Source organism: Triturus cristatus, chromosome 1_1 (assembly GCF_964204655.1).
Source record: "Triturus cristatus chromosome 1_1, aTriCri1.1, whole genome shotgun sequence".
NCBI classification, from domain to species: domain Eukaryota; kingdom Metazoa; phylum Chordata; class Amphibia; order Caudata; family Salamandridae; genus Triturus; species Triturus cristatus.
This window is the reverse complement of record NC_140579.1, coordinates 18,727,725-18,748,232: the sequence shown is the minus strand read 5'-3', so window position 1 is coordinate 18,748,232 and position 20,508 is coordinate 18,727,725. Positions and strand designations below refer to the sequence as shown.

The 20,508-nt window shown below is 48.5% G+C and overlaps 1 protein-coding gene across 1 annotated transcript in view; it reads right to left on the bottom strand.

Moving 5' to 3' along the window:
* The window catches only part of LOC146869164 (uncharacterized), a 70,702-nt gene extending 54,331 nt beyond the window's left edge, over nt 1–16,371 (bottom strand). Inside the window, exons 1-2 of the mRNA XM_085653424.1 lie at nt 16,212–16,371; nt 8,306–8,608 (exon numbers count right to left, since the gene is read on the bottom strand). Of these exons, the coding sequence (XP_085509550.1) occupies nt 8,306–8,608; nt 16,212–16,290 (382 nt within the window). The 5' untranslated portion in view covers nt 16,291–16,371. The remainder of the gene's footprint in view (nt 1–8,305; nt 8,609–16,211) is intronic.
* Between the last annotated feature and the right edge of the window lie 4,137 nt (nt 16,372–20,508).

Sequence of the window (20,508 nt, the reverse complement as noted above, 5' to 3'; positions counted from 1 at the left end):
ACTGGTAACGCTACTACCCAGTCGACACCTTTCTCTCTGCATATTTTGGACAATCTGATTTTCAGTATCTGATTATGTCTTTCTACGAGACCTGCTGCCTCGGGGTGTCGAACACAGTGGAATTTCCACTGATATCCTAACAGAAGTGAAACGTGTTTCATTAATTCGGATGAGAACGGCTGGCCGTTATCTGAGTGAACAACACGTGGTAAACCGTATCGTGGGAAGAATTCTCGAACTAACTGTTTGGCAGTAGTCGGGGCAGTGTAATCTGAAACCGGGTATGCCTCCGTCCAACGGGACAGAGCGCAAACAACTACGAGAACATATTTGAATCCTCGACATCGTTCCATCTGGATATAGTCCATCTGCAGTACTTCAAAAGGGTTATTAGGAGGATGAAATCCACCCTGTTCTACGGGAACGCTTTTTCCTGGGTTAAACTGACAACAGATCATACAGGTACGGACCTTTTGCTTGGCTGCTGCTCGCAAATGTTTATTGAACCAAATGTGTTGAATGCTGTCTAGCATAGCTTTTTCTCCTAGGTGTGCTGGACTATGTATAGTGTTAATTATAACTTGGACCATTGAATCAGGAAGGAACCATACAGACTTTTCCTTCATCATCCATCCTTGATCCGTTTGGATCCCTCCTAATTCAGTCCATTTCTTTATTTCGTCTGGTGTAGCATGTGTCTGTATGTCAATTACGTCAAGAGTAGGATCTTTAACTGTCATACAATGTGTCGGTGTCGGGACTATTGTCTTTGTCATGTCGGGGGTTTGAGTTTGAGCAGTCTGTTTAGCTGTTCTGTCGGCTAGATCATTGCCTTGGGAAATGATATCAGTAACCTTCGTATGAGCCTTACATTTCATAATTGATATTGCAGTGGGTAGATGTATTGCATCTAATAAGGCATGAATGAGGGGTCCGTGCTGAATGTGGGCACCGTGGGAAGTTAAATAACCTCTCTCTCGCCACAGCACGCCGAAGTCATGTACAACTCCGAATGCGTAACGTGAATCAGTGTATATGTTGACTTTTTTATTCGTGGCTTGAATACAGGCTTGTGTCAGAGCGATGAGCTCTGCGGCTTGAGCTGACAAAGTATTTATACGATTAGTTTCAATGACTTCAGTATCTGTTGTGACTGCGTAAGCGGCCACTAACTCTCCTGTACTTGTTCTCATACATGAACCATCTACATACAATGTCAGGTCTGGATCTGACAATGGGACATCGGTTAAGTCTTGTCTGGGTTTTGTCGTTATTGTAATAACTTCTATACAGTCATGAGCTAGTGGGTCTGTTCCGATTACTGGCAAAAGTGTGGCAGGATTCAATGTGTTACAGCGTCTGATTTCTATATGTGGCTGAAACAATGTAAGTTCGTATCCTGTAAGTCGCGCTATAGTCAAGTGTTGTGTTTGCGTTCTATTTACAAGAACCTCCACTGCGTGTGGTACTTGAACTGTCAATGGATGTCCTAACACTATGGCATCGCTTTGTCTGATTGCTAAAGCTGTCGCTGCTACTGATTTTAGGCATGCAGGCAAAGCCTGGGCTACTGGATCTAATGTACTAGAAAAATAAGCACATGGTTTGTGTGCTCCTGCTTGTTCCTGTGTGAGTACTGACAAGGCAGTACCTTCGCGTTCTGTAACAAAGAGTGTAAACTGTTTTCTGTAACATGGCGTTGCTAAAACAGGTGCTTGACATAAAGCTTTCTTTAGGTTTTCAAAAGCTTGTGCATGTTCCTGAGTCCAAGGGAGAACAGTCGATGTGGCTGCCTCCTGTGTTGTCAACTGAATGAGTGGTTTTGCTAGAAATGCATACTGAGGGATCCACTGCCTGCAATATGACGTGAGGCCTATGAAAGCCCGCACCTCCTTTTGTGTCTTGGGTATTGGCATGTTAGCTATTAACTGAATGCGGTCCGGTGTAAGCTGCCTTCCCTCCTTGGACAGCGAGTGTCCAAGATAAATAACTCGCTGGACACAGAATTGCAGCTTAGAAGGGGACACCTTGTGCCCCTTTTCGGCTAGAAATTGTAAAACTGTCAGTGATGCTTTTTCACATTCCGGTTCGCTTCTCGCGGTGATCAGCAGATCATCGACATATTGAAGCAGGGCAGTGTTAACTGGCATGTGGATACTGTCGAGTTCTCGTTTCAGTGCTTGGCTATAGATGCTGGGGCTTTCTGTAAATCCTTGAGGTGCGCGTGAGAATTTAAAGCTACGCCCATTTAAACTAAATCCGAACAAATATTGGCTTTCCGGATCTATTGGGACGCTGAAAAAGGCATTTTTGAGATCAATTACAGTAAAGAATGTCGCTTCGGAATCAATAGCTGTCAGTAATGACGAGATATCTGGGACCACAGAAAATTGTGGCACAATGCATTTGTTCAACTCGCGCAGATCAATAACCAATCGATATACTGGCGGGGCCGTAGGATCTGTTCGTTTAAGAATCGGAATTATCGGTGAATTACATACATTGGAGTCTGTTTCCACAACTACTCCTTGGGCAATGAGCTCGTCAATGATTTGTAGTAAAGCCACTACAGCATCTGGTGGTAACTTGTATTGTCGCATTCGTGGTAGCACCACTCCTGCCTTTAATGTGACTCGATATGGTGTAATATTCATGCAACCAACATCAGTAGGGCCTTGTGCCCATAGATGTGTAGGTAAAGTCTGCAGTCGGGGATCCATGTCTCTAGACACATAGTGACCTTTAAAATCACGTAAAAACAACCTTACTCCTTCCGGAGAACAACATATTATGGCTCCTAGGGCTTTCAGCGTTCTTATTCCTAGCAAGTTTTCTGGACATGATTTAGTAAGCAATAAATCTGTAGTTCGGGTCAGAGGTCCTATCGTAAGTGGAAGAGGCTGCGATACTTCATTAACAATAGGTTTTCCTGAAAAACCAAGGGAAATATTCTGAGAGCCTGAGAGGGGTGCCCCTGGAACTTCACTACGTTTTATAGTTGTTCGACTTGCCCCTGTATCGAGTAAAAATTTTCTATCTTGGCCTAATAATTCACTATGTATATAAGGTCCTTCTTGATCTACAGGAATCTCGATAAGGGGTAAGTCAACTTCCCTCTCTAGGCTAGTTCATGCGTAACGCTGATACTCAGGATATTCATACTGTGCGGTCTGATACATTTGTCGTGTTGTTGTCTGTGTGGCAGCAACAGGCAACGGTGGTGCAGCTGGCACAAACTGTATTGGCTGTTGTGCGGCTGGCATGGCCTGGGCATGCTGCAGAGCTCCTTGTTCATTCTGATCTTGTCTGAGTGGCCGTGATCTTTCTTGTGTTTTACCTATGGCGATATTATGTTTTAAAACTGGACAGTCGTGTACGTAATGACCTGGCTTTTTACAATAATTGCATGTCCCTTTTACAGGTCCTGCTGAATCGGAATGTGTCATACCCTTTTTATGTCCTTCAGCTGGAACTGTCTGGGAAACTAACATTTTCATTTTCGTGTCTTTCATGCGTCTGTGTTCATGTTCTTGTTCCTCTCTAATTCTATTGTGATGGTACTGTAACATCTGTAACATTTGTGATGGAGTGTTACCTTGCCAGGTACTCTCGAATTTTAATACTCTATTCTTTACTGGGGGCAGGGCATTTTCTACTAATTTTGTTACAAACAGATGCGGATATGATTCGCTACTTGCTTTTATGCCACTATTTATACCAAAACATTTCTCGAATCGGGCATAGTAATCACTAGTGTCTTCATCTTGCTTCTGTTTACAGGCTGAAATTGTACCCCAATCTTCCTTTTTCGTAGTTAATAAACGTGGCAGTACCTGTACTAATAAACCTGGTAATGCTTTAGTTTTATCCCCAAGTCCTGCTCCTGCAGTTCGGGCCTTTTCTTCCGCTTCTAACACTGACCATTCTATCTTTTGGTCTCCTACCTCCCACTCTTTTTCCTTGAGTTTCTCATAAATGCCAGCAGGCATCAATACCTTTAATATTGTCATAATGTCGGGATAGGTATACTCTCCCATGAGTAACATGTCTTTAATTTCTCGGTGAAAACCCGCTGGATCTTTGTCATGACTGGGTACCACTTTCTTCATTTGTAACAATTCTATTTTTGATATGGGCGTATATACAAATACGCGCCTAAACTCGTTGTCCTCGCCTTTTATTGGGTGCACTTCTCGTAAGGGATTCTGTCTATCCATGTGATACGTGGTTCTTTCCTTGACGGGCAATGAGACATGCTCTGAGCATACAAAAAGAATATACTGCTTTCTTGATTCTAGAATTTCTTTAATTAATTTAGTACCTGCACCTCTCCATTTATTCGTAAGCAATTCAGTCAATATGTCAGGCAAGGGACCAGGGTCCGAATGCTGACTCCGATATAATATAATGAGTTGTTGAATCATATAAATCCCAGCTAACCTCTGTTCATCTGGGGTGAGATTCAAAAATGTGCGTACTACTGTATCATCACTATATTTTCCGGGACTGTCCACCCAATGGACAGCTGCCCTGGCTAAATCTTGTTCATCCATAGAATCGAGAAAATGATAACCCCTTCGTTCTCGGAGTAGTTTGTCGGCGGTTTGGAACGAATGCTCGTTAGACCTTATATTAATTATAGGTATTTGGAAATTCCTGTTATTATCTGAACATATCGGACGTATCGAGTCAGTATGACATCTATTACTATTACAAGATCTTCCTCTACCTACATAGGCTATGGTGTCCGACTGTCCCGCGGGCAGTCCTGACCCTTCTTCCTCGCTTTGCTCGAACTCGTCTGCCTCTAATCTTTCTTCGTGTAGGCGTTCTATTTCTTTACGGATCTTTCGGCACATGGCTATTATACAATTATGCTTATCATGTCTCCCTTCTGATATATTCTGGCTCCATCTTGTAAGAATTTGCATTGCTTCCGGGTCTACCCCCGGTCGGTCTTGATTTCTGATCACACAATTTATGAGGAAACGTAACAGTTCCCCCTGTATCTCTACTTTCTGGTATTCCATAGCTCTGTTAATACATTCTGGATCTCGCCCTGTTTGGACAAAATAATATATTTTATCTAGATGCGCAGTAATTCCTGGTAACTTCCCTAAATACACTGCGGCTCGTCTGATACGCAATGATGCCAGGGTCATTTCGTCCTCTTTACCAGGCACAGGGTCATATCTGCAATCTATAAGAAGTTCCTTAAGCGTACGGGCACTTATGAGTTTGGGTGTACGTGAATGTGCTGACTCTTGAAAAGTAAGTTTATTTATTCTGGGTGGCGTAGAAAAAATATTGGTAGCACCTCCCGTGGCCCCATCTGGGGTGTCGGGTGTGAAAGGATTCGTCGAACGTGACACAGCAACTATAGGTGTGGACACAGCTATAGAAGTAGCTGTAGGAACGGATGCAGAAACAGATGTGCTTGCCGGAACTTGTGACTCGATTTGTTGCTGTAGGGATACGGATACCGGATCTTGGCGTTGGACCTCCCTGGTATGCGGTCTATGTGGGGCGGAATTAGCATACTCGGGAGCTGCGTCATCTAAATATGAGGAAAGAAAAACATCTTCTGCGGTTCTAGGATGCCCCTTAGGATGTACCTTGATTGGGAATAATGGAGGTGGCAAGTCTTTCGGTATCTCTGGAGTAGCCTTAGGTAATCCTTCGGCTAGAAGGGGGTACATACCATTCATAAGGGCATTTCTTTGCCTATCTACTTGTTCTGATTTCACTCGGATACCTTCCTCAATTAATAGATTTTCTCGAACTTTGTTTGAACTCTCTTTACTCTTCTCTTCCTGTTTACGTGCTTTTTCTGTACGTCTATGAGATTCTTTACGCCATAACTCAACGGCGTCTTTCTGTGACTGTCTAACTTTCCTTTTCCATAACTCTTCCTCGACTTTCATGATGCACTCTGCATCCCAGGTCCCCGCTGCGGGCCACCTCTGACTTTCTGGTAATCCTTGGTGTAGTTCACCCATAAATCAAGAAATAATACGGCATCTAGGCCATGTTTGTGATACATGAAGTGCCCTGGAGTATCCCTAGGAGGAATAGGGACGGCTTCTTCGAGTACCCCTTTTCTAGTAGTGATCTGTCTTAATTTCGAAAAGAGCGGCATATTGACAACTGATCCGATACTTAATCTTGAACACACTTAATACAAAAGCACAATAATGAACAACCATTCATACCACAATATGCAGGACGTTTAACACATTAAACATTAAACATATTTTTTTAACCTTTAAAATAAACAACAATGATGATCGTCTGCATAACTAATCACCAAGTATAATTCTTGACAATAACTAGATACTTCGGAATACTTGATATACTGCTAAACAGTACAGATACACTGCTAAAACAGTGCAGACCGGATTTGTGTACCCAAACCCGTCTTGACCGGCACAACCTATGTGCACATCAGAAATGCCTCCCCAGTAATGGTACTCACCGGGTAGCTTCAGAAACGGAAGGCCTCGGTAACTTGAACTTGAACCGGACTGGACTCGACTCGACTCGTCGGAAACTGGACTTGACTTCGAACTGGTGGGTCTCTGTATACCTCGGATCTTGCTCTCTCAGCTAGGCTCTGGTCGGGATACTTCGCACTTCTCACCGCCTCGTCTGGGTGTTGATCGCAGCCTCAGTCGCCCCCGCTTGACCGGAGGGAGATACAGGAAATCCTGCTGGTACGCGTTATTGTCCGTCCAGCTGTGGCAGGAGACCGGGCCTGCAACTCACCGCCGGCGCGTGAGATGAGAAAGTGTCCCTATTCGGGCGCCATCATGTGGTAAATAAAATTCCTTTACCTGGACTTAATTTGATACAGAAACATAATAAAATAGCTCAGTAAAATGAGAGGCAGAATCCGTGATATTAGAGGTTCGGAATGGGCTTTATTCCAATGATCGATTATAATCGGTTGCTCCAAGTTCCATCACCACGGAGGTTCAGGAAGTGAAGTACATACTTTATTGACAAGAAGTAACTTTTATAGTACATACATTACAATGAAGCGAATGCAGTAGGCGTAACAATTGATAAGGAAATGACGATTTATCTGCGTAACCGAAAAATGGGTGTAATAAGGAGTAAAAAGGAACATAATTGGCTATGATGTCACATATAGGTGGATCTATAAGATAATACTTGGCATAGATGCGCGCGCAGCAGCATGACGTGTAATTGACGTGTAACTAGGGGGCGAAGGGGACTTGACATTTAGCTCTACATGTGGAGACAAAAAGTCTGGGGGGTCAAGTCAACCTAATCCCAAATCATATCTAACATCCTATGTTTAAAGAACTATGTTATCCACAAAAGAAGGACTCTCGGACAGAATCTATTCTATACTGACTGTGCGTGCACAAGCGTCTAAGTGTCTACACTGAATGCGAGGGGGTAGGAATATTCCATGGTAACAGGGCTATGAATTACTTGCATGAGGACAGAGAAGCCGATCCTTTGCTCAGTAGCTGGAAGAATGTTTACTTAAGCTGCTAGACAGGAATGCATCGGCTAAGGAGTGAAACAGATAATTCGAAGGTGAAATACAGTTCTTGGCAGGCAGCAAGCTGATGTCGGGCATCGTGAGCCGCGCAGAGGATGAGACAAAGTTCATGGTCACAGATGCAGGCTCGGACTGGAGCTTTCAGAGGCAGAAGGCAAGAAGAGTTTGATGACAGAATCAGGGCCTACTTGCCTGGACTGTAAAATGGCATAAGTGAACCATATAAAGCCGGTGGCCTTTCATACTTAGGAATGGAATATCCGGCCTATTCATGGCGGATCTGACAGAGGACATGTTGACGGTGGACGCACATGTATTTGCGTCTTCATAACTGGAACTGGAGGGAACATACATGTACTTGTGACATGCACATAGAACCGTTGGGGTCCAAGATAGGGGACATAACTGACCAGAAAAATCCATATTTCCACAAAGTGACCCTGACATACCGGTACATGCCCCCTGTGTAAGTGACCCTGACATACCGGTACATGTCCTCTGTGTAAGGGACGCTGACATACCTGTGCGTAAGTGAAGCCGACATACCTGTACATGCCCTCTGTGCGAGTGACCCTGACATACATGTACATGCCCTGTGAGTGACTGACCAGGAGATACCTGTACATGTCCTGTGTGTAAGTGACCCTGACATACCTGTACACGCCCTGTGTGTAAGTGATCCTTACATACATGTACATGCCCTGTGTGTAAGTGACCCTTACATACCTGGACTCTCTCATGCACAATCCTGACTCTCAGACGTGAACTCACCAGTGAGCACCAGTTCGATCACCAGCAGAGGCTGAGAGGAGCTGGTGCAGAGGGTGTAAAACCCTTCATCCTGCCTCGATACGTCATCGATGACGATGCTGCCACCAGACAGGCCCTTCCGGACACGGTCCCCAAGTGCAGGTTTAAACGACCAGGGCTCTTCATACATCACGGTAATGATGGGGGCCCCTCTGCAGTCGGGGGCGTGGGTCCCACTCCACATCACCAGGGAAGACGTCAGGTTCATGGTCGGGATGAAGAAGGGGGACCCCTCAGGGAAGCGGACACGGCGGGGTTCAGCGCCTTTACAAGGAAGAAAAACAAAGTATGTGTTTATTAAATGAAGAGCAGTCGATGTACGTGTAAAGTGTATTAAAGGTAGAACCAGGCTTCAAAGCGCTGTAGGGGGCGGGGTGACATTAGGGGCAGGTAAGTCTCACAGTTCGGTGGCATTGGGGGGGTACAGAAGGATGCACTCTATAGTTAAGAGAGATTCAGAGAGCCCTGAGTTGGTGCAGTAGTATCAGTCTGGCACTGTGGGGGTGGGGTGGGAGGGGGTCTCTTTAGGTCTATCCAGCTTGGTCTTGTTTCCCAGGGTATACTGCAGTGGCGGCTGGTGACATTTGATAGTGGTGGGGCGTGAAAGTTTTGGAGTGGTACTCCCCCCCCCCCCCCCACCCCAAGGATAGATAGATGGCAAATGGTGCATTTTAAAGCAAATATGAGAAAGCATGGCGGTTCATAAAGCAATTTTGAAAGGGCAGACTTGAAGTATTGACCAGGGAGCATAAAGTGCACACTCGGAGTATGCAAGTGTGCGGCCAGGTTTTAATTGCGGGTTCTGCCCTTCCTAAGGCGCATTCAACTATGAAAAACTGTACCAAGGCAAAGCATGAAAGAAATAAAATCACTGATACCAGCACAATGGCAAAAAACACAACACCGCCCCTTTAAGAAACTGTTTTCATTTAGGATTCTAGTTTGAGAGACAGAGACCAGTAGCTGGACTAGGGGGGGTGCGGACTTGTGTGCCTCAAGGGCATGGCTGGGGTAGGCTTTCCTTTCCCACTGTTTGCAGTAAATGTGTCGTTCCATCTGTCAGAGGCCCCTGTATATTATGTCACGACAGTGGTTTGTATTAAGAGGGGGGGGGGAGGGGGTCAGCTACCAGCAGTTTTAATTAGGTTATAACACAGTTGTTCTGTGTGTTTATGTCCACATAAACACAGGGCGGTGAACTGCTTCGGTCTAGGAATTCCCATTTTCCTGGCCTCAAAAGGACCAGGGTACCAACATCCAAGCAGGACAGGAGATGCACGTCCTCTCTTCTTGGCATTTAACAAAAGCAACCGTCTTTCGAGGAGTCCGTGTCAGTCTCACTGAAAAATGAGGGGATCGAAGTACAAGAACCCGCACCAGTCTAAACGTCTCAATAAGTTTAAGCAGCAACCAAGGTGCAAAAGAGCCTGGGACACAATCCCCTATGTCCCAAAACTAGGTAAACCAGGAGGAGATCAACTGGATACACTAGAAACATGCAACAAGAGGTGGCCCTGCACACTTGTAAGTATTTGATTCTCAACAACCCACAAATAAATACAGTTATCATATAATTGTATGCTTATACAAAGAAATAACGTTATTCAGTTGGAGTTGGTTTTTCATCTTTATTCATTATGCAACCGCCAACGCGTTTCGTCCAAACATGGACTTCTTCAGGGCTACAAAAATATATGAGAAAAAAATACTATTTACAAATGATATGTACATACATTAAAACAATTTATACAACAATATATACAATGTCGTTGTAGTCTCACTGGTCCCCTTGGTAGGGTGACCAACCGTCCGTACATTTCACGGACAGTCCGTAATTTCAGCCGTCTGTCCGTTGTCCGTGAAGGTTTCTTTAACGGACGCCATTTGTCCCTAATTTTACCAGCTGTTGGGTGACGGCCAATCATGTGCCTTTCTAATGCCAACCGTTTGATGTGGAGACCAAACAAAGCAATTTAGCATTGGCTTGAAAGCCATCCGCCAATCCTAGAGCTCGCCGGTACACTGCAGGAGGGCTCTCATTGGCCCTGAATCTGGGCCAATGAGAGCCCTCCTGCAGTGTACCGGCGAGCTCTAGGATTGGCGGATGGCTTTAGGGTACCCAGCCACGGTACTTCTGGACGTGCACAGCACGTTTTGAGCCTTTCCCTTTTTAGGTCTCGCCTAGCTATTGCGTTTACGCAATCGCTATGCGCGACTCTAGTAAGAGGGGCATTTCAAAGTGCTCCCAAAAGGGGATTGCATGGCGAGCACGCGCACAATCACGTGCATTGTGCCGCCATGCAATCCCCTTTTGGGAGCACTTCAGCCCACTGGCGCCCTCGGCATCATACTTCAAAGGGTCCGCTCCCCGCCTGGAATGCGCTCCCCCGCCCCTGCCACAGCATGCCGAGAGATTGGGCAAGTTGAATTACAGCGTGAAAATAAAAAGCTCTGAAATGCGCCTACATGTTACAGAAATACATTCTTTTAACTTTAAAGACATTTGATCATGTATTAAATCCGAGCTTAATCACGGCGTCTCAGCTTCGGCACTGTGTGATTTTTGCCAAATTCTTTTTCACGAAGCCGCTTTTGTGCACATCACAAATGACCGCACCTTCAAATGCGCGTGTTCGGAAAGCTCTGAAATGCGCCTACATGTTACAGAAATGCATTCTTTTAACTTTAAAGACATTTGATCATGTATTTGTTTGTGTCACAGCTCGCCAACCTTCACCCCTTCGCTTGCTCTCGCCCTATTCCCCACCTCCCCTTTGCTTTCTCCCTTCCCTCACTTCCCCTTCCCTCATCTCCTCCACAATCCGAGCTTAATCACGGCGCATCTGCTTCTGCACTGTGTGATTTTGGGCAAGTTGAACTGCACAATTCAAGAGTTCGGAAAGCTCTGAAATGCGCCTACATGTTACAGAAATGCATTCTTTGAACTTTAAAGACATTTGATTATGTATTAAATCCGAGCTTAATCACGGCGTCTCAGCTTCGGCACTGTGTGATTTTTGCCAAATTCTTTTTCACGAAGCCGCTTTTGTGCACATCACAAATGACCGCACCTTCAAATGCGCCAGTTCGGAAAGCGCTGAAATGCGCCTACATGTTACAGAAATGCATTCTTTTAACTTGAAAGACATTTGATAATGTATTTGTGTCACAGCTCGCCAACCTTCACCCCTTCCCTCGCTCGCTATCTCCCTATTCCCCACCTCACCTTTGCTTTCTCGCTTCCCTCAGTTCCCCTTCCCTCCTCTCCTCCACAATCCGAGCTTGCAATGCAATAGGTCTCGCATTTACGCGAGTTTGAGCTATTGACATTGCAAATAACAATGTCTTTTATTTTCGTTTTTAAATACAATGCTAATAGCTTAAACTTGCATAAATGCGAGACCTATTGCATTGCAAATGCTTGTTAAATTTTTCGGGACCCTTACTCGACCCCTGACCTGTAGACTCAGTAAAACGCGTTCTAAAGGGACCAGGCCTCAAGGCGCCATTGGCTGAATTGGAGGCTGAATCCGAGCCGAATGCATTTTTGGAGGTTTCCTGTAGTTCTGGGCATTCTTCAGGAGATCTTCACCGCACGACGCATTAAACAGATTACATGACAGATCAAATATGGTCTCTGTGCGGTGGTGTAACACGAGAGCACTGGGCCCCAGTGCAAGCAATGATAATGGCACAGTAAAAGGCAACAGTAACTGGTGTGCAATGGACCCGGTGTCGCTGCTCCTGCTCCACCGATTATAGCTACTGCCCTGTATCATTCTCATCTTCATGGTTTTCGTGGCCCTGTGCATGACATGTTTAGGGGCCCCCTGTTCGGAACATTTGTGAATTTTATTACCATTTTCTGAAAACTGAAGCTTACATAATGCACAAAAATACTAAACTGTTAAAGTTTTAGAAACTGAATCATGTAGAAACAGCCGATATATGTCTTCCCTTGGGGCCCAACAAGCCTTAAAACTACACAGGAGAGGGGGGTACGTTGAGGTAAATAGGCATAAATAATATAGAAATAGATCATCTTCCTAGGGGAGGGAGGGGGCTTTATAGCTTTGGGTCCTTGGAAGTTGCAAACTTTGCCCTTGTCTTAAAACGTCTCTGCTCTGTATTTGTTTGCAAATGGCAAACTTATTTTAAACAATGAGGCGTAGCTTTCGTGTAACTGTGTACCACAAACACAGGACAAAAAGGTTATAGGTTCGTTGCTGCAAAGGCTCTAAACTATGTGCATTAGTGGCACACAGGGCGACAATCTTTGTTGGTGCCCCTTCCATGACCTTCTTTATGCATTCCCTGACTACCACCCACCATGGGGCCCCTCATCTCTCCTTAGCCCCCTCTCACATGTATTTAATTTATAGCTTGTATAGCTACTCCTGTATATACACTGTGCAACAAATGGCCAACAGAAGGTCGAGCCGCGCTTAGGCTCGAGGGCTTGGTGTCACTTTTTAGAACATTTCCCTGCTTTAGTAAATGGTGGATGCGTTGCTACTTCCCCTGGCTGAAGACGGCTGAAATGCCAGAAACCGGTCCTAGGAAGCTTGTTTCCAGTCCAGGGAAGACATGGCTTGGCAGTTTGGGCTGGACTGTTCCCATGAGGCACAGGGTCAGACTGGTTTGCATATGGCCGTGTCTGAACTGGGGTGGCGGAGTGAGCTAAAGAATGATGATTGATTAAACCCAGATCAGTTGACTGGGGGTGAGTGCTTGCAATGTTCAACCCTCCGTCCATCATCCCCTTTGGTTTTGCTTTGTTCACCCTAAGTTGGCAGGGTATGCCCAAACGTGGGTCCCTTGCTCCCTTTGCCACTGGATTCAAGCTAGCCTGGCTGATGATGGCTGAATAGTCAGAAACCGATCCCAGGATGCTTGTTTCCGGTCCAGGGAAGATATGGCTTGGTAGTTCGGGCTGGACTGTTCCCATGAGGCACAGGGTCAGACTGATTTGCATATGGCCATGTCTGAACTGGGGTGGCAGAGTGGGCTAAAGAATGATGATGGATTAAACCCAGATCAGTTGACTGGGGGTGAGTGCTTGCAATGTTCAACACTCCGTCCATCATCCCCTTTGGTTTTACTTCCCCACCGCATACATAGAGAAGTCTGTCTTGCAACTGGCTTCCCATACCTTTGCCCCGGGACTCCTTATGGCGCTCCACCTCGACTTTCACCGGTCAAGAATGAGGTAAGCATCTGAGGCGGACCTCGGCGTGTACTGAAGGCAGCCAGCAGCCTGTGCCTGGTTGCAACTTTAGGAGTCCCTCAGTCCCTAATGACCGATTAAGGGGTCGTGTTTATTGCCCGCAAATTACTGAACTCAACCTGCCTGCTCAATTTCTGCGTTCATCGATACCCGGAGAAGAAGCTCGCCATTTTAGATGGAGGGTGAGGGGTATGTCCGTCCCATGGCCTATCCTAGAACTTGCCTTAGGAACTACAGCAAGGTCGACATTCTTGATGGGCCTCTTCTGTCTGCAACTCTGCAGATAAAGGCTCAGCTCAGAATTAATTTGAAAAGGTGGGTGAGTGAAGGGATGGGTGGATGACTGGATGGATTAGTGAAAGGGTGAATGGATGAATGAAAGGGTGAATGGATGTATAATGAGTGAAAGGGTGGAAGGATGAGTGAAAGGGTGGATGGATGAGTGAAAGGGTGGATGGATGAGTGAAAGGGTGGATGATGGGCGAGTGAATGGGTGGACAGTTGAGTAAAAGGATGGATGAGTGATAGGGTCAATGGATGGATTCATGAGTGGATGAGTAGAAGGATGGGTGGATGGAAGGAAGGATGACTAACTTAAAGGGTCAATGGAGAAAGAAAGGGAGGATGGATGGATGACTGAAAAGGTGAACAGGTGGAAGGCTGAGTGACTGGGTGGATGGATGAATAAGTGAAAGGATGGCTGGATGGGTGAAAGGGTAAATGGCTGGATGAATGTGCGGATGGATAGGGTGAAAGGATGGATGTATGTACGAGTGAAAGTGTGGATGGATGGAGGGATGGAAGGAAGGATACATGATGGATAGGTTTGCAAATGGATGAATATACATGGGATTACTTATATACTATAGTGTGACCTCCTCTGATGTGTCTGTAAAACGTACCTTTTGTCCTGATGTTTTGCCCTGAATTTTGACCCTTTGTCCTGAATTTTTACACTCACCGTCCTGAATTTGCACCCATACCAGTTGGTCACCCTACCCCTTGGTGAGGCCGCAGCGCTGCCATGTTGTAAGTCACGTGATCCCCGACAGGCGCTATGCTGATGTGTGCAGGAAGTGAAAGGCGCTATGCTGATGTGCGCAGGAAGTGACAGGCGCTATAGTGTGGATTTGTCACTCAAATAAGAAGCAACACAGTTCAGCGCATGCGCAGGCCTAATAGTGCCTACCGCAATTAAAAAGGCACAAATGTGATATTGCTGTAATCCCTACAATAGCATTCATTCTTTCTTTCTTTCCACTTGCCAGGCATGCGCAGTTAGGGTTCCCAACTGACCGGTTTTCAACCGGCAGCATCGGGATTCTACTGTCCGGGCCGGTTCAAAATAAGCAAAATTCCCTAAAGCGGTTATTTTTTAGCCCTCATCTTTAGACACTTCAAACAACAAATGTAAATAAAAAAGCACTTTTAAATGTGTTCTACAGCTGTGTAATGATCCCGGACCAGTATTTAAAGTATACATTTCCACCAGAAAAGGAGCCATTATGTATGTGAATTCCTCCCAGGGCCATAATGTAGCGCCTCAAGACATTGAAAGTCGCACTGATGTCTTGGCGCTGCTACCATTGTCCTTGCGGTCTCCATCCCTCCCAGGGTCGGGTCCCCCGACACTCACCCTGGGGCCATCGTAGCCACTACCCCCACAGGAGCCCGAGGAGCAGCTGGAGGCAGCGCAGGAGGCTCATGTCGGCGGGGCCGGGGCAGTGTCACTGCTCCCCTAGTGCTGGAGGTCTCCATCCCTCGAGGGTGCGTCACACTCACCCTGTGGCCCCCGGAGCCCCTCCCCCCGCAGGAGCCCGAGGAGCAGCGGGAGGCACCGCAGGAGGCTAATGTCAGCGGGGCTGGGCCGGTGTCAGTGCTGAGGTCTCCATCCCTCCCAGGGTCGGGTCCCCGTGACACTCACCCGAGGTCTCTCTCACCAAGGATCTCTGACACTCATCTGGGGTTCTCCCTCCCATCGAGGGTCCATCCAGGGTGCACCTATAGTTACCCAGGGGTCTCCCTCTCTCTCAGAGTCGCCCTGACAACCAGTCTGGGGCCCCCCGGGGCTCCCCCTGCAGAAGCCCAAGGAAGCAGAGCGCGGGAGGCGGCGCAGGGGGCTCATGTCGGCGGAGCCGGGGTGGTGTCAGTGCTCCCCCAGTGCTGGAGGTCTCCATCCCTCCCAGGGTCCCTGACACTCACCCTGGGGCCCACGGGGCTCTCCCCGCAGGAGCCCGAGGCAGCAGAGCAGCAGGAGGCTGCAGTGCAGGGGGCTCATGTCGGCGGGGTTGGGGCAGTGTCAGTGCTCTCCCAGTGTTGGAGGAGTCCATCCCTCCCAGGGTCCCTGAGACTCACCCTGGGGCCCCCGGGGCTAGCCCGAGGCAGCAGGGCAGCGCTGGAGACTCAGGTCAGCGGGGCTGGGGCAGTGTCAGTGCTCCCCCAGTGCTGGAGGTCTCCATCCCTCCCAGGGTCCCCGACACTCACCCTGGGGCCCCCGGGGCTCTGCTCCCTGCAAGAGCCCGAGGCAGCAGAGCAGCAGGAGGCTGCAGCGCAGGAGGCTCATGTCAGCGGGGCTGGGGCGGTGTCAGTGCTCCCCCAGTGCTGGAGGTCTCCATCCCTCCCAGGGTCCCCGACACTCACCCTGGGGCCCCCGGGGCTCTGCTCCCCGCAAGAGCCCGAGGCAGCAGAGCAGCAGGAGGCTGTAGCGCTGGGGGCTCATGTCGGCCGGGGCGGGGTCAGTGCACCGTCGGGGGTCCTGTATCCTCCGCTCGGACCCTCTGTTGATGCAGCTTCCACGGGATGCAGAGCACCTTGTTAACACCTAAGAGTTCAACTTCAGAGCTATATTTGGCGCCGAAGCCAATGGGAGCCCTGAGCGCTGAGCGTGTGCTGCCAATGCCCTGCCAGAGTGGCGGTCGGGCCCCCTTGCACCTCCCTCCGCTGCTGAACTATCAATCTGAGTGGCTGCCCAGACTTCCGGATTAGCAAAGGCCGCCCCCGAAGGGGGCTCGAGGGCCGGCGCCATAATGGCCGCCAGAGCCCGACAAGGAACAGCACTGGTTCTCGCCAGCGGGCAGGGTGAACCGCCCTGAGCCCCCACCCCCCTTCCAGGAACAACAAGGAAAGAGGAAGGGGAGATATAAGACGACGCTCCCCAACCACATTGACCGCAAACCGCTCGCTGACCTTGTGATTCTATGTCAATCCACGGAGGCTCAGATTATGCTTCTCTTTGCTTTACTGCAAACAAACAGCAGCCAATAAAACAACTTTAAACATCAGCATACCCCGGAAGTACAACCCCCTCCAGTAGTATGCCCCAATCACTGTCCACACTATCATATATAAGGTCCGAATTCCGCCATCACTTCCTCTTTCTTTGCTGCTGCAGCAGCAGATAAGTGCTTGTTAGAAAAGGTAGACGGACCGGGAGGGTCGGCCGGGGTCAGGAGGAGAGGTCTCCGGGGAGAGCCGTCTCCAGCGATCGTACAGACAAGTAACTTCCCCCCCACAGACAGATACCACACACGGATAAGGTTCAGTGTTCTTTATAGGCACTTATTTAAGGTACGGTTGAACGGTACAAGGAGGTCTGGACTCAGGGGTCCCCTCGATTAGAGTCTCGCAAGGTAGGGAAGGGGGTAGCGGGACAGTCTATTTACCAATCAGGTAGTTCGGATGAGATGATGATGAGCTCACAATCCTCGAGCTTGGTGGTTAGGTGGTACGGACCGCGGCAGCGCCAGCAGGTCCCGGTGTGGATGGTCGATACAACGGGCCGCGGCAGCGCCAGCAGGTCCCCGGAAGAGGTACGGTCCGCGGCAGCGCCAGCAGGTCCCGGTGAGGATGGTCGTTACAACGGGCCGCGGCAGCGCCAGCAGGTCCCAGGAAGATGACTGTTGCAGAAGGCCGCGGCAGCGCCAGCAGGTCCCGGTGAGGATGGTCGTTACAACGGGCCGCGGCAGCGCCAGCAGGTCCCAGGAAGATGAAGGTTGCAGAAGGCCGCGGCAGCGCCAGCAGGCAGGACGATGGTTCACAAGAGCGGGCTACGGCAGCGCCAGTAGACCGTCAAGGTTGAGTTCACTCGGTGTCTCTCGACTCCAGGATACAACTGCCTTCCTGCTCCGGAGCTGCCTCAGTTATAGGGCTGGTGCCCTTTGATGTCCGGACCCTCGCACTTGGAGGTCGGAGGGTCCGGGATGAAGGTGTCCAGACACCCAGCAGGGGGTGGAGCCAGTGCCTGGGGGAGCTGGGGGCGATCGGCACCTGGCGGGGGAGAGCCCTTGACACTTCGTTCTCCCATTGACCTGCCAAGTGGTCCGCTCACCTCCTGGGTGGATGGTGGTGCCGGGATGTCGGGGCCGGTCAGGCCCGGGGTTAGGGTCGAGGGGAGGCCATGCGGCCGCGTGGTGCAGGGCCCAAGATGGCGGCTTGACCCGGCCGGGGAGGCCGGTGGGGCTGGACCCCGTGATGAGTAGGGGTCCGAGGGCAGAGGGTCCGTCGGGAGACGGAGTACAGGTGCTTGTCGCGGGGATATGCCAGGTGGGCCGGAGTTCGGGCCCTGTCGAGCGGGGAGGGAGCAAGCCGTCTGTGAGGCCTGTCCAACAGTGCTTTTCCCTTACTTTTATCAGTTTTGGTAGAGTGTGGGGATATTGTGTGTTGGTTAATATTATCGTTCTTACCTGTGTTCATGGTTGTTAAAATTTGGTTATTGACGGCGACGCGGCTCCGGAACGTCTGTTCTCGGCTCCGTTTTCGCTGAAGTTGTGGCGCCTCGCAGCGCGCGCGCGTCGATAGCCTGCTGCGGGCGTTAGGGGGCGGTGGAGAAGGAGGAGGCAGACGCGACTCACTCGTGCACAGAGAGCGGTCGCGTCGTTAGCAGGACGCTCTGGCTGAGCGCGCGAACTCGTTCTTCATTCAATTTGAACGAACGGCTCCTCGCGCTCAGATCCGCATGACTGCACACATCTCTGGCCTCAATTACTGAACGCTTACCGGAGCGTGTGACCGGAATAGAGCGCTGCTCTAGGGGAGTGTATTGGGGTTGCTCCTTCCACCTTGATCATAGCGCAGAACCTTTAGTTTAGGTTGTTCTTTGGTGCTCCTTTTTTTGAGAAGCAGGTTCTGCCAGACCCCTGGGCTGCTCCCCCTGTGGTAAATAATTTAATTACCGGAACTGAATTTGATACGGAATCTAGGAAACATAGCTCAGTAAAATAAGAGGCAGAATCCGTGGTATAAGAGGTTTCAGAATGGGCTTTATTCCAAATGGACGACTCGAGTCGTGGCCTCCATGTTCCGTCACCACGGGGGTTCAGGAAGTGAAGTACAATACTTTATTGACAAGAAATTGCTTTTATAGAACATACATTACAATGAAACAAATGCGGGAGGCGTAACAATTGATAAGGAAGATAACAATTCACATGCGTAGCCGAAAATGGGCGTAATGAGGAGTAAAAAGAAACGTTATTGGTTATGATGTCACATATAGGTGGATCTATAAGATAATACTTGGCAGAGATGCGCGCGCAGCAGCATGACGTGTAATTGACGTGCAACTAGGGGGTGAAGGGGACTTGACATTTAGCTCTACATGTGGAGACAAGAAGTCTGGGGGGTCAAGTCAACCTAATCCCAAATCATATCTAACATCCTATGTTTAAAGAACTATGTTATCCACAAAGGAAGGACTCTTGGACAAAATCTATTCTATACTGACTGTGTGTGCGTGCACAAGCGTCTAAGTGTCTATATGAGATGCAAGGGGCAGAAACCTTTCCATGGTAACAGGGCTATGAATTACTTGCATGAGGACAGAGAGGCTAGGCCCTTTGCTCAGTAGCTGAAGGAAATGTTTACCTAAACTACTAGACAGGAATGCATGGCTGAGGAGCGAAGCAGATAACTCGAAGGTGAAATACAGTTTTTGGCAGGCAGGCAAACCGGCCGAGGCAGGCACCGTTAGCTGCACAGGGAGTAGGACAAAGTTCATGGATACAGATGCGAGCTCAAGCTGAAGCTGTCAGAGGCAGAGAGCAGGGAAAGGCTTGATGGCAGAATCAGGGCCTACTCGCCTGAACTGAAAAATGGAGTAACTGAGCCATATAAAGTCGGTGGCCTTTCGTACTTAGGAATCGAATATCCAGCCCATTCATGGCGGATCTGACAGAGGACATGTTGACGGTGGACGCACATGTGTTTGCGTCTTCAGAACTGGAACTGGAGGGAACATACATGTACTTGTAACATGCACATAGAACCGTTGGGGTCCAAGATAGGGGACATAACTTATCATAAAAATCCATATTTCCACATTCCCTCCTTGTCCCCTACTTGCCCATCAAGAAATATCAATCTTCATTAATCCATCGATCTGTTCATTGAGCATCATTTGTTCTTCTTTCTTCTTCCGGGATCTTGAATGAAAACCTTGATGTGGAATACACGATGTGGCACACAGGCCGAAAATCGCTGGTCCACATTGCAGGCATAAGCAGCAACTGAATAGTATAAGAAGGCCAATACCTAGGAAGGATAGAACTCTCCATCCCCAGGCTGATATCACGCTCCAAAACCACCCGGACCAAGTCCAAGTGCCTGGATTCTGGTGTATCTGGCTCACAATCTTATGAAGGCGAGTTATAGCTTTATATACAGATGGCGAATTTTCTGGTATGAATACGCAGCAGCTTGATCCGATGACCCTACAAGCTCCGCCCCTATCGGCCAGGATGACGTCAAGGACAAGACGATTTTGAAGAACAACAATCCTCATCGCAGACTGCTCCTCTGTCAAGTTGCCCAGGGCGGCAATAGTTTCATTCACTACAGCTTCAAGAGTCCTAGTTAATCTACGGATTAGCTTACTATTTGTAACTGTACCTATATAGGGAAAGAGGCCTTTATTAAAATCTACATACTTTTCCCATGCCGT